At 38.8% G+C, this 25,107-nt stretch overlaps 1 protein-coding gene across 4 annotated transcripts in view; it reads left to right on the top strand.

Moving 5' to 3' along the window:
* Window positions 1-25,107, top strand: part of FMN1 (formin 1) — a 150,429-nt gene that overhangs the window by 14,356 nt on the left and 110,966 nt on the right. The window contains exons 2-3 of one of the 4 annotated variants that reach the window (XM_057375088.1): window positions 10,736-10,929; window positions 22,510-22,627. In XM_057375088.1, coding sequence (XP_057231071.1) covers window positions 10,736-10,929; window positions 22,510-22,627 — 312 coding nt within the window. Of the gene's footprint in view, window positions 1-10,735; window positions 10,930-18,898; window positions 20,431-22,509; window positions 22,628-25,107 lie in introns of those variants that run through there. The other 3 variants (XM_057375089.1, XM_057375090.1, XM_057375091.1) reach the window with 3 other exon arrangements.

The raw sequence follows: 25,107 nt of genomic DNA on the forward strand, positions 1-25,107 counted from the left end.
TGCTTTCCATTTGGTCCCTTTGGCATCTACATGTTGAAGATGAAAGAATTTTAAAATAGGAAGTGTATCTTGCATATGAATCAGAAATATGTCCAGTAGCCTTTTGCTGTCACATTCCTATAGTGGTGCTGTTCAGGATGGCGTGTGTTATCTGTGTGCCTTGAAAGGCAGAACCACCCTTTTCAAGAACAACACTGAAGGCAGGCTTAACTCAAAGCAAGAGAGAGAGCATATGGTTGTGATTCATTTAAATAGGAATGCTTTTCAAAACAAAATTATAAGTTAGATGGCCAGCACTTGTGAAGTTGTAATTTTATATTTAAAGTAAATGTAATAATACTGGCAGCCTTGAGGTTTTTGGATTGCAATAGTGACKGGTATTTACATCTGGTTCATTAGTCAGCCAGTGAAAAATTTCATGTGACAAAAATCCATTTGGCTAATGAACCACCTTTTAATTAGACTCTGAACTTTCAAAAGAATACAGCTTATTTTTTTCCTCAGTAGTGTAATATAACTGCATAAAACAGTTGCAAAAGGGAATTGAATGACAGCAGTATTTTCTAGTGGATTAAGCAGACCACTTGTTAGGTACTTAGACATCTAAGGCTTTGTTTTGCCAGACCAAACTGAGGCCTATAGAAGGGGACAGGTTACATAATGAAGAGTGTTTTCTTTTGTTTTGTAATAGAATCCTTTGAGTTCAATAAAGCCTTGATAAAGCTGAGAATAATGTGGCTTCTTCTGGTGGTTTATACAACTGTTTTGACRCACAAGTGTTAGTGAACATGCATGTAGTATCTTGCAGATGTTATGCAATCAGCCATACACTGAAAAAATGTGTCACCCAAAAAAATATTTTAAAGGAAATAAAAAGCTGTCTCCAAATTTGACTGGTTTTTCACATGCAGATGTGTCAGAGTTGAGACTGTGAAATGTTGCTTGTCATTTTGGCAGATACGTGTTAAAATATGAATAAATACAGACTGCATTAAAAAGAAATGTAGGTGGTAACTATTAAAGTAATGTTCTAGCTCTTTTTTTGCATAATTTCTGCTCTGCAGTTTCAGTATTGCTGTAATTAGCCAGTCCTATATTGAATCACACTATAAAATAAAGGAAATGAGCAGTGTTGAGCAGTAGCTGTTCTAAAGTAGCACATTTCTTCATGACTTCTGAAACCTCCTCCATTGTGCTGTTTGCCTTTCACTCCCCTGTTTATCTCAACAGTTAACCAAGTCCTTGTCAGTCATCATCACTACCTGTAAAGCCAATTTTTGCTGTGCCTGGAGATGCATATCCTGATACCCAACCTGACCTCTCTGAGGGTCAGGAATACTGCTCTAGSCAATGATGATCATATGGTGATACTTGGAGAGAAATGCTGTGAAGAACTGTAGAGAGCATTTGCTGAGTAACAAAAAGGCAGGTGAACTTAAAGGAAATAAATAAGAAGCCATGTACAAAATCGCCCCACAATTTCACTTCATATATAAAATGAAACTGACCATTTCCTTTTACCAATGAGAGCTCAGAATCTTGACAGATAGTCCCATGTCAATTTTTTGKTTTTTTTCGGGAAAAGCAAATGGGGTTTTTAGAGAAGAAATAACACCCAGAAACATTATTCCACTTTGTGAGATCTAGTGCTCTCAAATCGCAAATATCTTGGAGTTCTCATTCTCTGTCTGAAAAAGTATATTGTAAAACTGGGTCATGTTCGGGAAGGGAAAACAGGATATTTTAAAGTACAAAAAAAAAAAAAATTATCTTCAGCCTGGGAGAAAAACCCTAAAGATAACTGACAAGTTGTGTGATCGAGATTGTAAAACTGAGTGGCTGAAGAGGTTGGATAAGGCTGGGTTTTCCTCTCCCTCTTGTATACCAGTTGAAGCGCACCAGAATGCTGACAGTGGAATGAATATGGTAAACATACACCTTCCTCTTTGAATGAAGAATTTTCAGTCGGCAACAATTTTTAACAGTTAAAGAGAAGTCATTCATGAATTTCACTGTAATTTAATCATGAGCTCACATGTTATATATGTAGAGTACATCTTGTTTGCAAAAAACCCCAATATGCCAGGAAAAAAAAGAAATGGTTTGAAATTGAATTTATTTTAAAAAAGGTAAAATACTTCAAGCAATCGATTGCCACTTCCACACCCCCAAGTTTTCACAAATAACAGTAGCTATATAGGTGGCATCATTTATTTTAAGACGTGCTGTTCACCTTTCACTTCTTGTGAAATCTGTGAAACTAGGGAACATTCAACAGCATTGAGAATGGGGAAAACTGTCCAGTGGTTGTGGACTAAATCTGACTTTAAGGCTTCTTAAGTACCAAAAGGAATTAAAAAATGTTTTTTTAAATTAATGAATTAAAAGAAAAGCCTATGGATTGTTTTTTTTTTTGTTTTAACTTATTTCTTGTCCAATATCTAATGCACTGACCTTATGATTAGCTGAGACAAGTGGAGCTTTGGAATTGTATAAATAAAGTAAAGAGTGGATAATACAAAAAAAAAAGTAAAGCGGGTCATTCACTATTGTCATTTAAGTTTAGAGGAAAGAAGAATACAAGGCAATGTCAGTGACACAGCTCAATTTCTTATACAAGTGCGGACTGGAACTGAAAAAAACGCATCTCAGTGCTCCATGAATATGGTTATACTGCTTCCCTGAGGTTTTGAATGAATTTAAGCCCATTTGTGAGTCATGGTGTGCTACAGTAAAGATTATTAAAGCCCATTTAAGTGAGAGTTGACTGCGAGCGTATGCAAAAATCATGTCCTCTCCAGAATATTTTTCCTTGGTCACAGGACTTGGACCATGAAATTTGTGAAAATTCAATTCAGAAAATTGCTGGATTGGTGATCAATTTCCTTTGTTCAACCATCCAATTTTTTAAGACTGTAAAAGTCAGTATATGTTTGTCTGTACTGGTAAGATTACTTGACAGTGCTTCAGACATCACAATGATAATATTTCATTAGCAGAAGCATAGCAGGGCCCTGGAGTCTCTGTAAGTTCATGATGCACTAAAGCCATTCAGAGGTACCTGCATTAAAAAAACTCAGCTGATTCTTTTGAAAAKGTATGTGATACTGGCTAGCTTAGGTTCATCATGCCCCTGTCCATGTCAATAGTGAGATGGAGTGTACTGGTGCCCGACTTAGTGAAAGTGTGGACTAAGGTAATCTCTATTACTTTCTATCTCTGCTTCTGTCATGCTGAGATATTACCAGTCAAGATTAAAGTCTGACCATTGCAGAAAGGTGTTCACTGCTTGCTTTCTGTTCCTGTTTCAGTTAAGCAAAAAAAAGTAGGTATCAGTTGTCATAAGACATGTGAAATAGTGTAGCTGTAGATCTTAGGGACATGAATTATCAAATAATTTTAGGTGTCAGACATGGTAGGATGTAAATATTAATGTGGCTGCTTTTGCAGAAGAGGATGGAGATTTCTTGATGACTCAGAACAGTGTCATCCTACAGTTGCAATATGCATTTTTACTTGTCCTGAATGCAATTTTCCACTTACTGATTTAGAAGCACAGAATTGGGTAGGTTGAAAAAAACCACTGAGATCATGGAGTCCAACCATTCACTCAGCACTGCCAAGTCCCCCACTAAACCATGTCCTGTGTAAGTTTAAATACCTCCAGGGGTGATGACTCAMCCACTTTCTTGGGCAGTGTTTCAATGCCTAACAACCTTTTCAGTGAAGAACTTTTTCCTGATTATCAATCTAAATCTTTCCTGGTGCAACTTACGGTCATTTGCTCTTGTCCTATTGCTTGTTACTTTTGAGAATAGAATGAACCCACCCCACTAGTGCCACCTTACCAGTTGTAGAGTGTGGTAAGGTCTCCTCTGAGCCTCCTTTTCTCCAGGCTAAAAAAACCTAATTCCCTCAGCCATTCTTCAAAGGACTTGTGCCGCAGACCTTTCCCAGCTCTGTTGCTTTTCTCTGGACTACCTCCAGCACCTCAATGTCTTTTCTGTCCCGAGGGGCCCTATACTGAACACAGGACTCGAGGTGTGGCCTCACCAATGTGCAGTACAGGGGCTCAGTCACTGCCTGATCCTGCCATTGTCTTCTTGTCCACTTGGCTCATGTCTAGCCAGCTGTCAAACAGCAGGCCAAAATTCTTTTCCTGTGGGCAGCTTTCCAGCTCTTCTCCCAGCCGGTGGCACTGCCTGGGGTTGCTGTGACCCAGGTGCAGGAYCTGGCCCTCAGCCTTATTGAACCTCACTCACACCACTGATCTTGGCCCATTGGTCCAGCCTGTCCACATCTCTCTGCAGAGCTCTGTTACCCTTCAGCAGATCAACACTGCCACCCAACTTGGTGTTGTCCRTAATCTGAGAGTGCACTTGATCCCGTCATCCAGGTTGTTCATAAATGAGTTAAACAGGACTGACCCCAGTACTGAATCCTGGAGAACACCACTCATCATCGGCCACCAAATGGATTTATCTTCCTTCATGACCACTCTCTGGGCCTGGTGATGCAGCCTGTTATTTACTCAGTGATGAGTGCATCTGTCCAAGCCATGGCTGCCAGTTTTTCCAGGAGAATGCTGTGGGATASAGTGCCAAAGRCTTTGGCAAAGTCCAGGTTGATTTTGCACAGTCATRGGGTGTTACCATTCTCACTCAAGGGAATGCATAMRTTAAAGCAGTCTGGACAGCAWTGGTAATGAGGTTAGAGAGAAAAGGAGGCACTAGCTGTCAAATTCTCCTAAATCTCTTAGGTTYTGCTATGTTGATCATAAAACAGGCGATCCTCTTGCTACAAAATCATGCGTGTTTTGTTTTTCATGAATGTTAAGCAAGGTTGCTGCCCATTTTCCTTATTTCCCGATTTTCAGTATATTTTGGGCTGTCATGTGTCTTCTTGTTGGATAGAAGACTGTCACATGTAATGCCATGTTATTCCAAGAGGAGAAGGAAGAGCACAGGCCATGTGCATTCTCCTGTTCTCACAGTGCAGGCTTTCCCTGATAAATCATACGCCCCATGGTCTAGTTGTGAATAACATGCTTGGTGTTAATTGTTTAGTTGCAGTCAATAATGTCCCTGGTTATCTATACAGGCTGTTCTTTAATTGTTACTTCTGGTGCTTTTGCACATTTGTCTCCACACTTAATTGAATCAAATCTTAATATTTGCACTACAGTATTTATATAATGACACTAATGCATGACGCCACATATTTAGGTGGCCTAAGTAACCTCTACAAATAGATTCATCAATGTTAAAGCTCATTTTAGGCTATTTTCAAAATTCTGAAGTGTAAGGCAAAATGCAGATTATTTAAAATCAATCTTACTGTTGTTCATTTTTTACTTACCTAATGCCCAAGCCAAATCTTTTCAGTGGTCACTTTCCCTTTCTCATGATYAAGAGTGAGAGCCAGTGTATTAGAAGTATTTTAACAAGCACATGAGAAAAGTAATGTAAACACTTACAGTCATTAAGTAGTTTCATAGATTTACTTAAACTGCTGCCACTGTAACCTCTATTCCTAGCTTGCTGCCTAAAAGATGTTAGCTTTCAGCTGTGCATCTTTTTGTCTGTTTCTATATAGTTCTTCATTTTCCTTATTGCACTAGCTACAGTTTTCTAATCTTTTCAAAAACTGTTTCTTGCAAGGTCAAATCTTGCTAAACAAAATGAGGAATAAAGAATTTAAACATCAGTCTCCTCCTCCACATTCTTTTAGCTAATTTGCTAATGCCGCAGATCAGAAAACTGACTGTAAAAAGTTGCAGTGAAACACTCCCCATAATAACAATTACAGTTTTAGGAACACTTCCATTTTTGGTAGTTGCTTTGAGTGTAATCTATAACAAATATGGTATGTGCTATGATTGCATAGAAATTACTTCAGATAATGAAATTGTAAACAGTTGTAAACTGTTTCTGGAAAATTGTCATTATCTATTTTAGTGCCCCACAAGACATTTAGCACATGCTTAATAAGAAAAACATGTGAATTGTCAGGTATTTCAAAATTTTCTGTAATATTTAGGTTTTTTTTTATGTCCACAAATGGCTAACTTGGGAAATGTTGTATAATTAACACATGCTGATTGGATATTTAACTAGATTACTTTGGGTRTTACCCCTATTTGGAAGTTGCTGTGAGTAGTGAAATTCTTTGGCATTAAAAATGAGCCTTTCACTAAAAGTTTCTGGCATTGCAGCTCAGAACTTTGGCCTGAACATTGATTGCGGCATTTAACTGGATATGCGAAGCTTATTTGGGARTAGTAAAAAATTCAGAATTTATACTGAAGTGCCAGTTGCTTCCTGTTTTAAATACTTCTGGGGTTTTGGTATCTTTGGCTCATTGCTTACAGTGCCAATTGTGAGCACTTGGAGAGCATCTTGCTTGCACCTGAAAGCAAGATGGGCCTGAAAAGTGACAAGGCAGGTCCTGCTTGTTATTTGCCCTATGTAACTAAATTAAATTTGAGTATGTGCTAAAGCAGTAGGCTTGTGTGGGGCCAAACTGCTCAGTAGCTTGCAGGTCTGTATCGTAATTCAGAAAATACATGCTGTACTTSTTATTAAAGTTCCTCGGGTTTCCCAAGCACATGTTGGATGATACAGCATTGAATCTGGAATATGTTCTCTCATCTTTCTGTTGATGATCTTGCGCTTTCTTTGTTTTGTTTTGGTTTTGTTTATTGGGGTGTTTTTTTCCTAATCTAAATCGTACTAGTTCTTTTACACTTTTATCGATTAGGTTTTGCTCTCTTAGGGATTTTTGTCTAGAATGAATAGATTGAGGTGAAGGAAAAAAACCAGTATGAAGTATATAAATTACTGTAACTGTAAACGCTTAATAAATAAAAAATACATAAATCACATTTAGTGTCAACAGACTAAATGAAAAGTTATTTTAATACAGACCATTTAAATTTATGTAAGAAATTCATAGCWTTTGACAGATATTGCTAATCTTAGGTTTGTAACAATTCTGAAGTAGTTTTGAAAAGCTTTGAGTCGTATCATGTGCTTTTGCAGTTGATACACTGCATTGAGAAGTTGCACAAACGTTTTTTACAAGAAAGTAAATATTTTGGATTTCCTTCACAACCCTATGTTTGATGGTTGCTTAGCTAAGTTTTCATTTTTTTTAATGTTAGAAGTTCATGTCAAGCTACATACRGTTTATCATCTCCTGCAGCAAGATGCTCTTCTTCAAGTTCATGCTTCAAAATAACATACCAATTTTTATTTGCTAGCAAGGGAGGGAGGGGGTCTTAATTTTACTTGGCAATAGATTTCTCTGGTAGTACTTGGGTGGATTTGAAGCCACTTTCACTTTTTTCTCCATTATTAGCAGTGCTATGTATTTACTCTTTGCCAGGAGGAGAAAAGACAATTAATTGTTTATTTTTTTGGRTATTGGTACTTTAGGAGCATCTAGCTCTTTGAGCATTACAAAGATCTTTACTGCCACTGCAGGGTGTRGCTATTCCAGGGCTTTGCTCCCACACTCACCACTTTGAGGGATTTTATTTAAGTTCTGTGCCATTCAGGCTCCTTTGTTAGAGCAACAYAGCAAGTAGCAGGCCTAACATTTGCTTTTTACATCCACAGTTTGTCATCCTGCAAAAAGATATTGGTCTTCACCAGTGCTTTCAATAACATTGGTCAAGCCTCATCTGCTCGAACAAGGAAATATACCAAGTTTATAAGGAAGTTCAGAGAAGTTTAAAATGCTGTGATTTGCTTAAGATCTTKCAAGAGCTAAATCCCTACAGTAATAACATTCTCTTATATTAGTAATACTGTAAAACTCTAAATGTAGTTCTGATGTTTAGAGTGTTCATCTCCACTGTCAAAATGATGCCTTTAAATAAGCAACTTTTGCTGTTACACTGTTTCAGGTTTGTGGTTCACTTGCTGAAAAAAACCTACTTGGTTATCTATTTTGTTTTAATTTTTTTTTCTAAAATTTAAGACCCCCAAAACTTTAAAGGTTCAAAAAATTGGTATTTTGAGATTAATTCTCAGATGGCCTACAAAGATTTCAATTTTATTTGCCTTCTTTTCACTTGTTCCAAGAGGCAAGGAGTGAACCAAGTATCTGATTAACACACTTCTTTATTCTTGCATATAAGGGTGTTTATAATATTCAATCAACTAAGCACAAGAATTGTACATTACATAGCAATCAACATACAAAAAGAGTAAGCATTCTGTTTTTATGCTATGTGGTATAATAAAGCAATTTAGAAAGAATGAAGTGTGATTAAAATCCTAATATGTAGAATGATCAGTGGTCAGGAAACATAGCTAAAAGCAATCAGTATAAACATTGACTTTAGTGTTAAGTGTGTTGTGGTCAAGCAAACCATGTCCCCAAGGAAATGGATGGCATGACATCCTAATTCCTTGAACTAGCAAAAAAAAAAAAAAATCTGTAAGAAGCTGATTTTTCCCCAAGTTCTTTTTCCCAGACAGCTGAGAAAGCATAAACAGGTTTTCTGTACAGAGACTTCCCAGAGAAAATACACCTTGTTCCACAGAAACTGTAGAACTGCATATGCCAAAATGGTGGCTTAACAGAAATGTATTACATGATATCTAACATGCCTGATTGCTAATTTAAGAATTTGTGTTTAAAAGACTTTGTATGACAAGAGTGGTAATTTGTACCAGAAAAGTCAGATGTAATTACTTTATAATTATGTGTGTTCAGTATAGGACTAGAGGGTTTAGGAGATCCTGGATRTACTATTTACTGTCACAGTTTGATGATGTGACCCTGTCTGTACTCCTGAGGTTTGAGTGCCTTATTTGTCTTATCTGTGACAACATGAAAAATTTGTTTCCTTACACTCACAAAGTCTGCATGGTAAAAATTGCCAAAGAAGCATTAAATATTGAGTCTTCCTGTAATTTACATTGCTCTGTCTTCCATTCCCTTGAGACAATAGATGGCAGCAGATCTGTATTTGGGCAGTCTTCTTTGTACATACAGCGCTCACAGGAGGCACTCCTAAGTGGTATAAACTGTAAAACCTGGAAGACAGTTTGAGTAGCAATTGGACTTTCTCRAAAGCCTTCTTTTTCAGAGGGGAAAAAAACATGTCTAAATCAGTTAAATGGGCTAAAGAATAAACATATGCATTTTAAAACTTCCTAAGTTTAGCCTGTGATTCAATGATATACACATGTTTGCATATGCATGCGTAAAATATATATGACCTTGTTTTTTAAACACACCATCAAATTACAGTGCATTGCCAATTTAAAAAAAAAAAATCCCTGGATAAGTGTAAGTGGCAGTAAAATCCATCTGTTGGAGCTGACAGAGAAGTGAACTTCAGGGAAAAACATGACCAAACATGTAAGAATTAGCTTAAAATAGAATACTTAGAGAGATGGGTAAAATCCTTGTTTCATATTCCATTGTCTGCTGGGTTGGATGTGCCACTTCCCAGAGAAGTGGTTGTGTTCTAATGGTGTGTGCAGGTGAGAACTGGGTCAGGGAGGAAGGTGGTCATCAACTGCCAGGATAAATGCACAGATAACAGAACTTTAAATAATAATTGCATCGAGGGTGGAGAAGAGAGGCTTGGGACTTGGGAGGAGTCTGCCAACAGAAAAAAAAACAAACCATAAATTAATACAATGGTGCACAAAACTAAATTTGGACAAAAACTGAATTTCTGCAGCTGAGGGAGGTGTTAATTTTTCTAGAGGCCCAGAAAGCGTTTGCAGGCTGACTGTTCTTAGCTGGGCCACAGTTAATTATGGGAAATACCAGCTGCTGCAAGAAGGAATTCTGACTGTGGCCTCTTGCTACAGCTCTGTATCTCTTACTCAAGCAAWGGAAATTTATTAGAGTAAGCATATCATGGATAAAAATGCATGCAAAGGAATTTTCTCTTTAGCAGTAGCTGACATGGAACAGACACCTTGAAGAAAAGATAAAAATAATCAATAAAAATTACAAACTACAAATTGTAATCAAGTATTGAAATATTGCAGGTAATGCTGAGCAGGATGGGCAACCAGTGAATTCTTAATTACAATRATACAATGAATTCCCAAAGCGCACTGAATTAAAAATGGTAGTATTTCCTGGTTTTTACTATGTGCATTTGCATTTTAATGCTGTTTCAATTTTTGAAAGCATGTATGGTTTTTATAGCTTATATGACAGGATTCCAATTTTTTTGTGATGAAAAGTCAGTAGATCCCACAAAAACTGTAGTACTGCTCTGTGACAGAAATCAGGAGAAGCACCAAAACCTGTCACAATAGGTTTGCTAACATGATACAAATAATATCCAATTACCTTGAAAATTGTGATCTTTACTGTTTCCTCTCCACTCACCTGGAACTGTGTAATGTGTAATGAGCACATTTAGGATGACCAGTAAGAGAGCCTTGGCAGAGGTGAAAACTCAAGCATCTTACTCACAGTCTGTGTCTGTGTAYGGGGAAAAGTCAAGCAGCCCCTTTTTTTTTTTTTTAAGCTAGATATAACCCACAAAATTTAAGGGCAAAATTATTTTTCTGAATGAAAGCAAAGTCWGTATGCCCTTCATGCCATTCTGTTTTGTTTTAAACAGACAGGAGGACTGTAAGARCACATGTTGGTAGTGTGTACCAGAGTTTCAAAAAAATATATAACTTTCTGTATGCAGGGATTATGTGCAGAGGCATAGAATTAATTTAGAATTAATTTAATTTAATTCCATGTCACTTGGGCCTTCCAGCAGAGTCTGCTTTAAAGGATGACTTCACTGAACGGCTGACTAATTTGGATGTGGCAAACAGAGATGAAGATACGTGGGTTCTGGATTGCAGACTGGGGCACTCAAATGCATTTCCTCATTCGAGTGAGAAAGAGAAGAGCAACAGAAGTGTGTTGCATCTGAGCCTGGAACTGAATGTGAGTAGGACTATGTTCATACTATACTGGATTTCAAAAAGYATTTATTATATACAATTACATTTTTGGTATGTGTATTGGGTCTATCTAAAACCATGTTCCAAAATATCTGACAAACTGCGAACTTTTTGGATGGGATACAGTTTTCCAGATGGTCTGTGAGTCCATATGTCTTTGTGCAGCTGAGAGCAACACATACAGAAAATTTTTGRTATCATATAAATAGATTAAGATACATGATGTGCCATTTCTAWAATCTTGATGGGCGTTTAGTTTAAATTAGTTGTTTCCTGGAAATGCATTTCAGGAGCAAGGTGTGTGTGTGCTCACGTGCGTGTGCACTACCCGAGCACTGAGAGCTGTGCTGCTGCTTCTCAGAATTTCGGAGAAGCTGAACTGCCCCTGGAGTCAGACTGGCCATGGATTTGACAGGACAAGTTTCTAAACTTCCTGGCGTGTAAAACACAGAAGCTTCACAGGGCGACCTGAGTTAATCACAGTGTCAGACACTGGGCCAGCTTAATGTAGCTGGAAATACTTAGTCCCAGGGTGAGCAGTAAGCAGCCTACAGAGACATGTTTTGGCAGTATTTTTCAAATTGGAGGGAGAGGAGAACAAAACATAGAAGAAGAGGAAAGAGACATGGAAAGGATTCAATGGTTGAAAGAAATTGCTTTAAAGACTAGATTGCATAAAACAGTTTGCAAAGAAACACTAAGACAGGTTTGGGTAAGAGTGACATCTATTGGTGGAAATACAATATTTGACCTAGAAGTACATTTAAAATGCTTTTTAATGTTTACAATCACTGTTGTGTTCTCTTGAGCTTGTTACAAAATGGATTTCTCGTCCTCTCTATTTTTAAAATAATTATTTAGAAGAACCTTGTACCACTGTGATGGTACAGTTTTATGCTTGAAATAAATTGTTGAGATGAAAACAAATAAGTGGACTGAGAAGAACTGGAACAGCTGTTATCACTGCTAGAAATATATGTTACAACAGAAAGTATATGTTCCATGAGGATACTTTGCATTTACAAGTCCTTGTATAAAGTGGGAGTTACAAATTAAAGGCCTTTTAAGAACAACACTTTGAGTAAAATCAGAGATATCTGAGATTAGTGAGCACTTTGTTTCTATCTTTCTTACTTTTTTAAAAAGAAATAGTCTAAAATCTAATTTATTGCAGTATGAAAAAATGAAATCATTTCAGTTTCTTGTAGTTAACAAGGGGGAATATTTATTCCATTATTTTTTAAATATTCAGACAAAAAGTCTTGATTTCCATTAAAAAAGACTGCTCAGCATGGTCTAATGGACTGCTGGGGACCCACCAAGACTTTATCCCTCAGCTCATTCCCTGTGACTCTCTTTGGGATCAGAACTCTGAGTTGAATTACCAAGCCCTGTATCTCTGAGACTGTTTTTCTTCTTCAAGATAAGTCTAGGGSATTGAAAGAAGAGTTGCTAAATGAATGATAGTGAGAAGGCTGCTGCAGCTGTTGCTACCATCAGAATCTATTTGGACTGCAGCCCTGCTAGAAGAGCTTTGTAAGAGAGACAGTGGCCAAAATCAGGCTGCCTGAGTTGATCTGGTGACAGCAACCCTTGGGTGTTCCCTTCCTCTTAAGGGTGGGACGTCAAACCCAGATATTGTCTTCCCTGTGCAGTCTCAGATTGGACAGCAAGACAACTGTAGTAAAAAAGGAGAGCAATTCTGAAGCTAGGGTCGTGTTCCTAGGAAATAACATCTGAAATGGACCAATTTATTTAGTTACAGTTACACTGCAGCCAGTCATGTTATCTATGACCCTTTTCTGCTGTTAAAAGATAAGGTTCAGCCTGACTGATCAAAAGTCTGGCACTATTTTTTTTTAAATGCACTTATATTCACAATAACAATGTGAAAAACAGAGCTATTTATTGAACAGCTCTGCTTTCTCTAGGGGCAACGTCAAATTAATGTATAATATAATTGTATATGTGCATATATAGATATACTAGTATTTGCTTATGGCATAATAGAATCATAGAATGGTTTGGGTTGGAAGGGGCATTACAAAACATCWAGTTACAGCTCCCCTGCATGAGCATGGACACCTTTCACTAGAACAGGTTGCACAGGGCCCCATCCAACCTGACCTTGAGCACTTCCAGGGATGGGGCCATCAGAAGATCCAGATCTTCTCTAGGCAGCCAGTTCCAGTGCCTCACCACCTTATAAGCAAAGAATTTCTTCCTAATATCTAATCTAAACCTACTCTCTTAGTTTGAAGCCATTTTTGCTTGTAAAAGTCCTTTTCCGGCTTTCTTGTGGCTCCCGTTTGATACTGGGAGGTGTTGTAAGGTCTCCTTGGAGCTTTCTCTTCYCCAGGCTGAACAGCCTGAACTCTCTCAGCCTGTTTTCGTAGGAGAGGTGCTCAGTCCCTCTGATCATTTTCATGGCCTTCTCTGGACTCTCTCCAGCAGCTCCCTGTCCTTCCCGTGCTGGGACCCCAGGGTGGATGCAGCCCTGCAGGTGGGGTCTCAGCAGAGCAGAGCAGAGGGGCACAATCCCCTCCCTCTCCCTGCTGCCCACGCTGCTCTGGATGCAGCCCAGGATCCCTTTGGCTCTCTGGGCTGGGAGTGCCCATGGCTGGGTCATGTCCAGCCTCTCACCCACCAGCAYCTCCAAGTCCTTTTCCCCAAAGCTGCTCTGATCTGTCCATCCCCAGCCTGTGCTGATACTGGGGATGGCCCTGAACTAGATGCAGCATCTTGCCCTTGGTCATTTAACCTCATGAGATTCCCATTGGCCCATTTCTCCAGCTTGTCCATTATTGAAAAGATGTTTCTACATTTCTTTTAGTTGGAAGAAGGTTGATAATGTACATGAGAGAGAGAGTGAATGAATTCTGTTCTGACAGAAATTTTAGATGCACAATCTACAGCAGTAGCATGAAAAAAGATCCTGCTTTTGATGTTTAATGTTAGACATGGAGAAGATAAAGAGATACAGAAGGTAATGAAACAAAATAGAAATGAAATTCCATGCCCTATTTTTTATCCACCATTTAATCTCAGATAAAAGAAAAGCACCTAAGTGAGATGTGACAATGCAGCTAGTGATTGCTTAAGAAATTATGGTAAATTAATGTAACTATGTGGATTTTATTTTATAAATGTTTTATTTAATCTTTAAACTACTATATCAGACTGTAGATGGGGAGCAAAAAGGCCTGTTGAAATGAAAATATGAAAAGAGAGCAACCTAGAGAAGGAAAAAAGATTAAATACTCATCTCTGTTCTTTGTAACGCCAAGTGCCAGCCTTTGTGCCTTAATGCACAAAGATCTTGATTTACTTGCACAGTTTATAGTGATCTTCTGTCCCCTGTCTTTGTTATTTGTGTGTCTGCTCATATTAATAATCAGATAAGCCAATACATCTTTCTAGAAGTTCTACCTCAGAACTACCATTGCTTTTTCATATGATGGGTTTTACAGGCTAATATTCCATACATTTATTGATAGGATACAGTATGCACTCCCTCAAAATAGTAAACTGAGTTTATTAATGCACTTTCTGATTTTATAAGCATATAGCTATTGCAGTGTTTTTTCAAATTCTCTAAAGTAGTCCATAGCTCACTGTTAATCAGAATTTAGATTAAGATGTTAAAAAACACTTTGCATTTATACAGGTGCATTTATAGAGATACACCTAATGTGTCTGATGTCCGTACATTCTGTTAACATCATGTGTTGCTGAATTCTGTTAAGAATTATTATGTCTATGTTTCTGTTGTTACATCTAAAATTAATTGCTTTTATTTAAAGCAGTGATGTTGGTGATACCCAGATCCCGCAAAACTCAGGAAAGCTCCTCATATAATGTTCTAAGTGAGGTAACCTGGTTGAGAACAATGATGAAAATCAAGGCCTTCTAGGTTTTTTCCCCATCTTCCCTGCCTTTCGTATTTTAGAGCATTTGAAGAGTTGAAATACTAAGTATAAAATGAGGTATCCAGCAGGAGACACAAACAGTAGAGCAGGGGAATGTTAGGACCATTATCAGTCTGTGCAGTAAAAGTTAGGCTGAGGACAGGGCAGAGGGCACACCGTTGTCAGCTGAACTTCAGTTCAAGCCACCTGAGCTACGAACAGAGCCTGCTGCTTCACATGGCTCTTCTGACCCTTGAACACAATTGGTGCATATTGGATTCTATGATTATTTTCAAGAAGTTATGCAAACTGTTCTAGATTTGAGGTTCTTTATTTTGAAAAAGCGGTGGAACRTTTGTATTTAGTTTAGCAACCTTGCTGTTTTGTAGAATGTGTCTTTCTGCCCTGTTCGTGTTTATCTAGTTTGTTATTGCAGTGATCTGAACAGGCAGTCTGAATAGATACAGGGTCAGGAAGTCTTGAGCCCTGCCATATGATAGTGATAGAAATTAGATTATCTTATTCTGGCTTAATGTGTGTTTTCTTCAAAGCTACTTTTATAACCTACTTCAGCTGAGCTCTTTGACACTTCAAGAACAGAACTAGAGTGAGTTGTAGGTGTGACTTCTGTCTGTGATTAAATGTAGGTCAGAAAGGGTGTGGATTATTAAATGTGCTTTAAACTGTAAAGAATGGTTGTACTTTTGTATAATTAGTGCATTGGCTGCCTTGAAAGTTGCTATGACAGGTTTTAAGGGCTTTTCTGAGGCACCAGAGAGTTGTCAGTTTTATTAGGTAAAGAGGCTTGTAATATATTCATAACTGATTTTTTGTAGAGATTTTGAAGTTGTTCCTTTAGATGCAGTGTAACAGCCTGTTCAGAGAGACTTTCCTTATGAGATAGATCCACCCAGCATTAAAACACTTCTGCCAACAAACTGGCTCCATCTCATTTTACATCTCAATGATGACCTCTTTTTATATAAAAATATTAAGGGCACATATTGATGTATCTTACCCATAAACACTCTATTGAGTAAGTAACCACTATGTATTTCATTGTCACCTATTCAGTCCTTCAAAAGAGGACTCTACAGTGGACTGATCATCAGAATGTGAGAAGCACATCTTTACAAAAGCCTTATTTTAGGCTGGGAGTTTATGGACTCTGTGGTGAATTTGAGACACTGGCTGACTCATTCATGATTTTCAGTTTTTGATCATTTCTCCAGGCACATATGTAGAGATGAGTTTCCTTGTTCATCCTGGAGCTCAAAAAAGCTTCAAAGTATCTTCACACTTCTAGAGTTTACTACAAAAGGAGGTACATGTAAAGCAGTATTTTCTACAGGCTTGTGAGAGTATGTCTGGTTTATAGGATATATTTTTGCTTCTGGAGTTTTAATTATTCAGTGTTCAACTTTTGGATTTCTAGCATCTCAATATATTGTATAACTTTAGCCTGACACTCAAAGCACCATCCTTTTTACTATTAACTTGATCCTGGTCTCCTAAATTTTGTTAGTATGTTGTTTAGACTTAAAGTATGAGATTCCTGTTTTAATTCCACTTTCAAACTAAGCTTTTGATAAGTCCATTAAAATCTTAAATAGTTAGATAGTGGCTGTAATCACTAACCTTCTATTCATAAGATTGTTACAGCATGGTGACCCTTGTTTGTTGCAGGGAAGTTTTATTCTAAACTGTGGGTTGCTGTTAATATGAACAGATAAATAATTATTTTGACATAATCTGAATCAGTATGTTTAGTTTAAAAGATATACATATTTTTTTTAGTGACAAACAAAACTATTCTTGAAAATATGATTTAATGTTTATCCATCATAAGTGAACCAAACCCCAAATAAATAGGCCCATAAATAAGCAAGACATAACCATACAATTTATCAGAACAATGAACAATTAATCATGGGGTTGAAAATAAAAATAGATGCAAATTGAAATGGAGAAAACTTTTTAGAAAACAGTATAAGTATTGTCACTTTGCCCCGTTTATTTTGCCATAAAATGGAATTTAGAATTGCTGTAGATTGGCCTTCAAGACATTTTGTCATGGGGGAAATGACCAGTGCTGGGCTAGCTTCCTTCCACATGTTTTACAAATCCTGGTATTATTAGGGTGGGTTGGCATAGGGAGTGATAAAGACTCTGTGTCTCTTTCTTTATGCAGGGCTTCCTTTTGTGATGATAATCTATATTAAGCCTGGAAGATCAGGGGAGCCATGACCTGTCAGTTGTTTCTGACCTTGGCACCCGATGGTTAAGCATAGTGGGGAAGCAAGTCCAGAGCTTGCTGAGGAAATGCCAGGCACTAGGGCAGAAGACATTGCTCTGTGTTAAATCGCAGATAAAGATGGGAATTACTCCAGTGCCCTTTCTCTATAGGTGTGCATGCAACCCTGTAATTGAAAAGGTGTCTGTAAGCTTTATTTAAGCTATTACAATCTGATTTCCAGGAAACTGTTCCTGCAGGAGATACCAATGACTTTGCGGTTGACTTTATGATCTTTTATAATATATTGAAAAGGCAAACAAATGCTTTTTGTATAATCTACATTTTTAAACGTTAAACCAAAAGCTAAATGTATTAGGATACTTTGGTATTGCTTGTTTTCTGTAATACTCAGCTTTTCAGTAGATGTGTTTTGTTAATCACATACAGTGGTGTGTTCTGCACCTGACTTCCCTGTGAAGGACAGCTTTCCCCATGTTGCTTGCTTAAGATTACTCATCACAGCTAAATAGCTGACTGTASAATGACCCTTTGACTTGGGTGAAGAAAAAAAGAATGGTATCCTTGAATTTCTAAGGTACACACGTGGAAATTTGACTAAACAATTTTTAAGTGCCCAGGAATGAGAAGAATATAAAATCTTGCAGATTTGCAGACTCTGTAGTTCCAGAAATTTTAAAAAAAGTAGCAGAAGTGGAGACTTGTGATGGAAATCTGACCCAAATGTTACTGGCTTTTTGAATATCAATAGTGCTTTGTACTTTGTCTATATGTATTGATTTAAAAAATACATAGTATCCCTGGTAGGTTCTGTCAATGTTAAGTTAGTGTTGTAGATTTYCTTTAAGTGTTTTTGTCTGTATTAAGTAAACACATCCAGCAGTATGGTCAGAAAATTCCCACAGAATATGTCAGGAGAGACTGTTGCGGTTCGGAAGGATGCGAGGCTGGTGCTGTGCAGATGGACAAGTCTGTCCGATTTCTAAACAGTTAATTTGTCCCGCCTGGGCGCTGCCCGCTGTCCCGCCGCCCGGCGCTCCCGGGCCCTGGGCGCGGCCGGAGTCTGATAAGTACCTGTGTGCACCTCTCAGCAGGAGCTGTGCCGAGCAAGGACAGTGGTAATATGAAACCAGTCTCGTTGGTTTTTGTTCATGGCCCTGGAGGCTGAAATCTGCATTCCAGATGAAACCTGCAGCAAATCGGAAGAGAGCCTCTTTTTTTCCTGCTTTCCTCGGCTTCAAGGGCGCTCACCCGAGTTGGCTCTGCCCGGCTGGGCACGGGGGGCTCTGCAAGAGCTTCAGGAAGTGGCACAGGAAACTTCAGAGTCGCCACCTCGGGTTTCCATTTGACTTTTTTTGGTGATTATGGATTTACAAAAGAAGTTCTTTATCCGAGTGGAAAGACTATGCAAAAGAATCCGTCAGGAATTTTCTGCTGAAAGCCACCCAGCGCTGGCGCACCGGGACAAGGAAGTAGGGAGCAGCCGCGGCGCGCTCGGCCCGGGGGAGCGGCTGCTGTAGCTCTCGGGCGCTGCGGGCTCGGCGCGCCGGGAGCCGGGGGCGCGCAGCCCGGCGGGGCGCGGAGCCCCGGGGGACAGTTGGCCGAGGCTTCAGCCGAGGTTGGTGCTGTGACAAACCCCTCGTGTGCGAGGGAACAAGTTCCAGACGCTGCCGAGAACTTTTTTTTTACGGTGGGTCCKTTTGCTGCTCTCGCGGCGGAGGTGGGAGCCCCGACGGCCGGGGCGGCAGGAGCGGCGGGGCCGGGAGGACGGGGGGGGCCGGCGGCCTGCGCGGGCCGAGCCGAGCCGGGCCGGGCCGGGCCGCCTGTTGCTGCGCCCGCAGCCGGCCCCGCCGGCAGCCTGAATGCACGCAAGTGAGGGTTTGCTCAGCAGACAGCAGCACTGCTGGAAGYGAACCTGCTCTGTACTTCGTTTAACATGGAAGAACATAATGGGATGCCTGACTGTAGTGATCTTTTAGGCCTGAAGAATAGAACAAAAAGCGACCCTGACCCTCTCGCTACATTTTCTGTGAAAACACTGTTTGGATTTACAACTAAGTTTGAATCTACAGCTCCCGAAGAAGAAACAGTGCTGAAAGCATTTCAGCCTTTGCACAACAGTATAAATACTCATGCTAACACCTGGCATGAGAGGAATGATAATGGTTGTAATGAGGACTCAGAAAATCAGCACAGCATGAATAGTACCAGTGACCAGGCTGACCCAATGTCTGGCAGGCAAGCAGGCCTGGAGCTGGAGTTAGCTGACCAAAACGAATTACTTCTTCAGCATTTGGGGTTTGTACAGACTTCTTTGTCTGAATCGGACAATGATGACAAGGATGCTATTCTTGTACAAGGTACTTTGGTTCATACAACAAGTGACACAGAATCGGACACGGAGAATAAGGACCTAGACCCCGATGAGAACAATGCAAGTAAATATGGGCTGAAAAATGCTGCCTTGTCTGCTGAGGCCTTGGACAATAACAGTCAAAATAAGGAAGAGTCAGAAGAGCACAGCAGCACTGATGATGCTGTGGATACAGATGACATTGAGTTACACCCACCATTCTCTGAGCAGTTCCCAAAAGAGCTGGATGATATTCTACAGTATGACTCCAGTGGAAAAGACAAAATGTTAATGGATGAACAATTCACTCGTTTGCTTGCTACAGGGGAATGCCCTCAAGAACTTTCAGATGAAGAACAAAGATCTTCAGTTGATAATATATCACTCCAAAAAACAGCATTGACTGAAAAGACTTTCCAGCTGCCTGCTTTCTTTAGTGGACTACGTGTGAGGAAAAAGGGACTAACCACAGAAGATGGGGAAATTGTTACAGAAATTAAACCAAGGGAGAATGATTTAGCTCTGCTTAAATTACGACAGCCTGTTAAGAAATCCAGTATTGCATCAGGTTTGACCATTAAAAAAAAATCATGTGAACCTAAAGCAAATCCCACTTTCCTAGAACAACTCTCRCATATGTTAAACATAGACGTCTGCAAGAATGAAGATAGAACYGAGGGCTCTGGTGAGGGATCTGGGGAGACTGAGGATAGTGATGAAGCTCAAGAGAACAAAGCCTCCAGCAAAAGAGAACCACGATTTCCCTCTGAGGAGATAAAATCAAGCCCTGCTGAATCTGCACTGGATGCCTTTAAAGCTTTATTCACGCGGCCTCCGAAGAAAGAAACAACTGCAGATACKTCAGAGCTGGAAGCCCTAAAACGCAAAATGAGAAATGAAAAAGAGTCCTTGAAAGCTGTATTTGAAAGGTCAAAATCAAAACCTGGGGATGGACCATCAGACAAATCTGTAGGTTGAATTATTTTTTCTTCCTAAGATCTGGAAGTAGAAGGATAAAAAACTAATTTCTTGTTTAAATATTATTGGTGGGGAGTTAAGCTCAAAATGTCAGAATTGCCCTCTACTTCAGGCAGTCTCAAAGTTTAGATTCCCAGCCAAGGATATCTTGGGGTTAATTTGTYAAAATTTTGGATCATCTGGCGTTGTAGCAGAATTGTGGCAGAATTCAGCTACAACGATGATGACAGTAAGAGCCTCTCAATTGGAAGGGAGAACTTTAAAAATCTGTTTCTGATTTTAAAAGATCTCTACAYAACAGTTCTCTCATATGTTAATTATGGCTCTAAATCAGTTTGATGCTGCAGATATTTACTGTAGTACTATTTAATAGTTTCTCAGTCTCACTTGTTTTTAATTGAGTATTTTATTTTTAAAAGTAGTATTTTCTTTTACCWGTAGGAATAATTTTATGATAAGYGCTGATAGAAGAATTTGTAGGTGATTTTCAGCTCCGTTTGTCAAGRCATAGAATGTGAAGTAATTATTTTTTCTTGTTTACATGCATATGTCTGGCTTTTCAAATATTGATAAGCATTTAACTTCATCYGAGTGTAACTCGGTGATTTCAATGAGACAACTCAAGTTTTTGATTAATATAAGTGTTTGCAAGGTTAATGCTCTTAGGCATATGGAGATGTAGTTAGTATATTTTTAAGAAAAAACAGCGCAACGTTTGCATACAATCATAAATTACTTTGAATGTGATTTGAACTCTATAATTAAATGAGTAACCTTCGGGTTGGCATTCCCTCAACCTCAAATTCTTACAGCCACATCTTTGGCAGAAATAATGAGCCCAGGAGACTGTTGTTGGCTGAATGGGGAATTATTGAATGATTAATTTTCAGGATTGGACCTTAAACCTGAAGCTACTTGAATTAATTTACTGTGTTGGTTATACTCTCTTTAAGATTTTTATTCTTACATAATATAAAAAAGCATGTWAAAGTCTTTGCCAACACTTGGTTAGACTGATAATACCAGTTTGTAGTAAATTACCTRTGGGGAGCAGAAAATTGGTATTCATTGGCTGTGGCATGTGCAGCAGTTGCAGTCTGTGTGCCCTTCCCATTCCTGGTTTGCTCCTTCCTGCTTACACCAGTCGCTGTGCTGGCGTCAGCGTTCGTGTGGCTCACAGCAAACCTATTTGCAAAGCTGTCATCACACACAGTGAGGGAGGAGGCACAGGAGTCAGCAGGAGTGGCTTTTAGAAATGTCTGCTTAATGTTCAGTCTGGTGAAAATCTATTTTCTCAGGGCAAAGCCAGAGTCCAAGGGTCTTGTCTTTCCTTTCCTTTGCTCCTGTGGGCCATTTATGGGGCCATGTCCATATAGGGTTTAACTGTTGGTGCAGTTGTGTCTATGCAGTTACTTGTAGTAACATSTTGTAAATCAGATTACAGAAGTATTTGAGATGTAAAAAACACTAGAAAAAACTCCTCTAAAAGAATGGGAGTGGGTCAGTCCCCCTCCACTCCTTCCCCTTTTAAAGAGTTATTTTAGCATTCCAGTTGACAGTGCAGTCCCATTAACAGCTGCAGCATTACTTTGATGTGACAGTATTACCTGGTATGTGGGCTGAGCAATCTGCTGGGGGTGGGGCAGGAATTTCATAAACTAGCTCTRCTTCCAGAAAATTATATTGTCAAATGATATCTTAGTTGAATTGCTCTAATGGTTACTTGTAAGAGGAGCCCAGATGGSTCTTTACGCTCTGGAATAAAGATACAGGAAAAAACCCAAGCAGTTTCGACCACCTGTGTGGTTCACCGAAGGATCGACAGCTCTCCACAGTGATATGAACAGTTTCAATAAATCGTTGTATGTCACATGCATTATGTCACTTTCCTCCTCAAAAATATTTTTCTACACTGATTTATTTGTATCCCTTTTAACTGAGTGCTGTTTCAATTAGTAGAATGAGACAGATAATCTTTCTGGAGCACATGTGTAGAGCTGAGAGTGGCAGTTGCTGTTTGGAATCAATTGATACTGCAGACTTTAATTTTTTCTTGCGTAATTTTAACAGCCTGACCTGAGTCCCTCAGAGCAAGATGACAAGACTCCAGGGAGACTCCAGACTGTCTGGCCGCCACCTAAAGCAAAGCATGAAGAAGTAAAAGTAGGATTAAAGTACACAGAAGCAGGTAAAACAAAGAGATGGAGCATTTGCAGAAATTAGTTTCTGACATTTTTAATCTAGTTTAATACAGAGATGCTGATAAGTCACAGTATTTTTTTATCTGGAAAAACAGATCTTAGGTTTTTATGTGTGGTTTACTGCTACTTGTTAATTCTGCATCTGATTTTTAAATGTAAATGGCTAAACCTGTGTTGAAGTCTTCAAACTGGCGTGTACAAATTTGTGAGGAATGTGTGTTTGTTTGAGAAATTAGGTTATCCATTTCCAGTGAGATTTTGTTCAAATGAGTGAGAGATTAGTGAATGCATGGAAATGTGACTGCCTTTTCTTATTCCTGAGTGTAGGGGGCAGCTCCCCGCTGAACTTTGATCTGGCTGCAGATTTTCTTCAGGTGCTGTCCAGAATGAAAACAATACCATTACTGCAACACGTGTGTGAATAGTTCTAGTGACATATATTGTCCTATGCAAGTGTATGGAGGGGTAAAAGTGCAATGCTAATTATCAGATAAGCTTTCCACCAAATATTTCTTAGGTTTTCTGTGTTATTTAGATACTTAYATAACATACTTCCAAGGGAGAAAGTCTTTATTTCAGCCATTACAACTCTGGTTCAAATTTATATTCTTGAATATAAACCAGGAAGACTGTTATTCAGGAATTAACCATAAACTGTCTGAAATATTAAAGTGAAAGACAATAGACCATCTCTTCTTCAGGTACCTGGAGATTTTAGGAAATATCACCCAGGAAGGATTAAGTGGAACTAAAAGAAAGCTTTTTACTACTTTGCTGTAAGAAATTGTACAGAGTAATGGTGCACGGTTCTTTCCAACTYCAGTGGCTATCCATCTGCCCTTGTATATGAGAGACAGTATTCCTGTGTGTTCTGCCTGCCACTTTTTATTCTTAAGTTTTTCTCCCTTTTTTTAAAGTCTCTCCCTCTTTCTTTTTTTTGTAAAGTGGGAATAACAATGGAAGAGGAAAAGTTTTTGGAAGATTGAGRAGACTTGGTTGTGACAGAAACATGGTTCTAATGTATGGAATTTATTTTAATATATAGAATTAAATTTATGGTGCACCTCATTGGTCTGAAGTGTGAGAGTCTATGACCTAGATGGCCAGGGCAGGTATTCAGCTGTTGGCAAGTTCACGTTATGCTTAGATTTTTATTATAGGCTATATGCTTGCTATGTTTAATTTTACCCAAATAAATATTTTTCCTTCTGATGACTATAATAATCTGTGGCAAAACATGTGCTTAAATAAAGAAAAGAAAACTGAATTAACAAAAGCTCCAGATTCTACTACTTGTAGAGAAATTAGGTCATGCTTTCTTGAAATTTGAATAGGATAGACAGACTGGCTTAGAGCCTGTGTAAATTGTTACTCTTGTTACTGTGATATTTTGGGTGGCAGTGTCATCAACATGTTGATGGTTTGTTTGCTAAGTCAGATTTTTATAGACCAGATTCTGTATTTCATTAGTTGCTCCAGCGTCTGGCAGAGGGWTTTGAATGAAAACAAACCGCTGGTGATTCAGCTGGGATGAGACATAAGCGGTGCTTTTAAAGGAAATAGACAGACAGTGTTTGCAAGGTATGTTAAGACTGCAGTAAAGTTTTAGGTGTGCCTCAGATATTGGCAGGTTTGTTTCTTTCAGCTTTTCATGGATGCCCAGGAAGCAGTTGTGGCAGCRAGGACACTGCAAGCAGTTTTATGTTGCACATGATGGATCACTTATGTTGGCTTTTCTGAGGACCCGTGTGACTGTTTTAAAGCATTATGYGCAGGAATTCATATTTAGAGTCTCCTGCAAGTGAAGGAAGGTACTGTTCATGACTAGTGATGATWTAAGTGAAAGAACAGGGTTTGTGTTCAATTCTGTTCTTACTGCTGGGGTTTGTAGGTTTTTTWATGAGTATGAAAGTGGCAATACAGCAGAACTTCTAAAATCACAATCTTCTCTCTGATAGTAGTACTCCAGAGTGCATGTGTGCACTGGCATTTCCCTTCATGCCCCTTCGCATCCAAAATCCCCTTCCAGCCACCAGTACTTTAGAGGCTTCTTCAACCCTGAATTGGGCTTCTTTAAAATAAGCTATAATGCAGGTTAATCATCTGTATTATTTAAACTAACTGGACTCATCCAGAAAAYCTATTTCTTACCTCAATGTCTTGCCCTGACAACTAAGATCAAATGGAAAATCCTTGATCTCAGAATACAGTTGGAAAATKGGGTGTGGCAGGGATGTTTGCGATTCCGGTCTTCTTCCACTGATGTTCCTGAATAGATGAATATGTCATAAAAAATGCTGAAGTGGTTTAACTTCCAGTCAACAATTTATGTTAATAAATTATGTTTTAATTTCTGTGATTAAGAGTTTCATCTACCAAAACAATAGGAATTTCTATAAAAACAATAATACGAGGGTGAATTATTAGGTAAGTACTCATTTAGCAGAGCTTTATTTTAGGCCTAAGC

Source organism: Malurus melanocephalus, unplaced genomic scaffold (assembly GCF_030028575.1).
Source record: "Malurus melanocephalus ecotype Western Australia unplaced genomic scaffold, MMel_1.1 scaffold_238, whole genome shotgun sequence".
Classification (NCBI taxonomy): Eukaryota; Metazoa; Chordata; class Aves; order Passeriformes; family Maluridae; genus Malurus; species Malurus melanocephalus.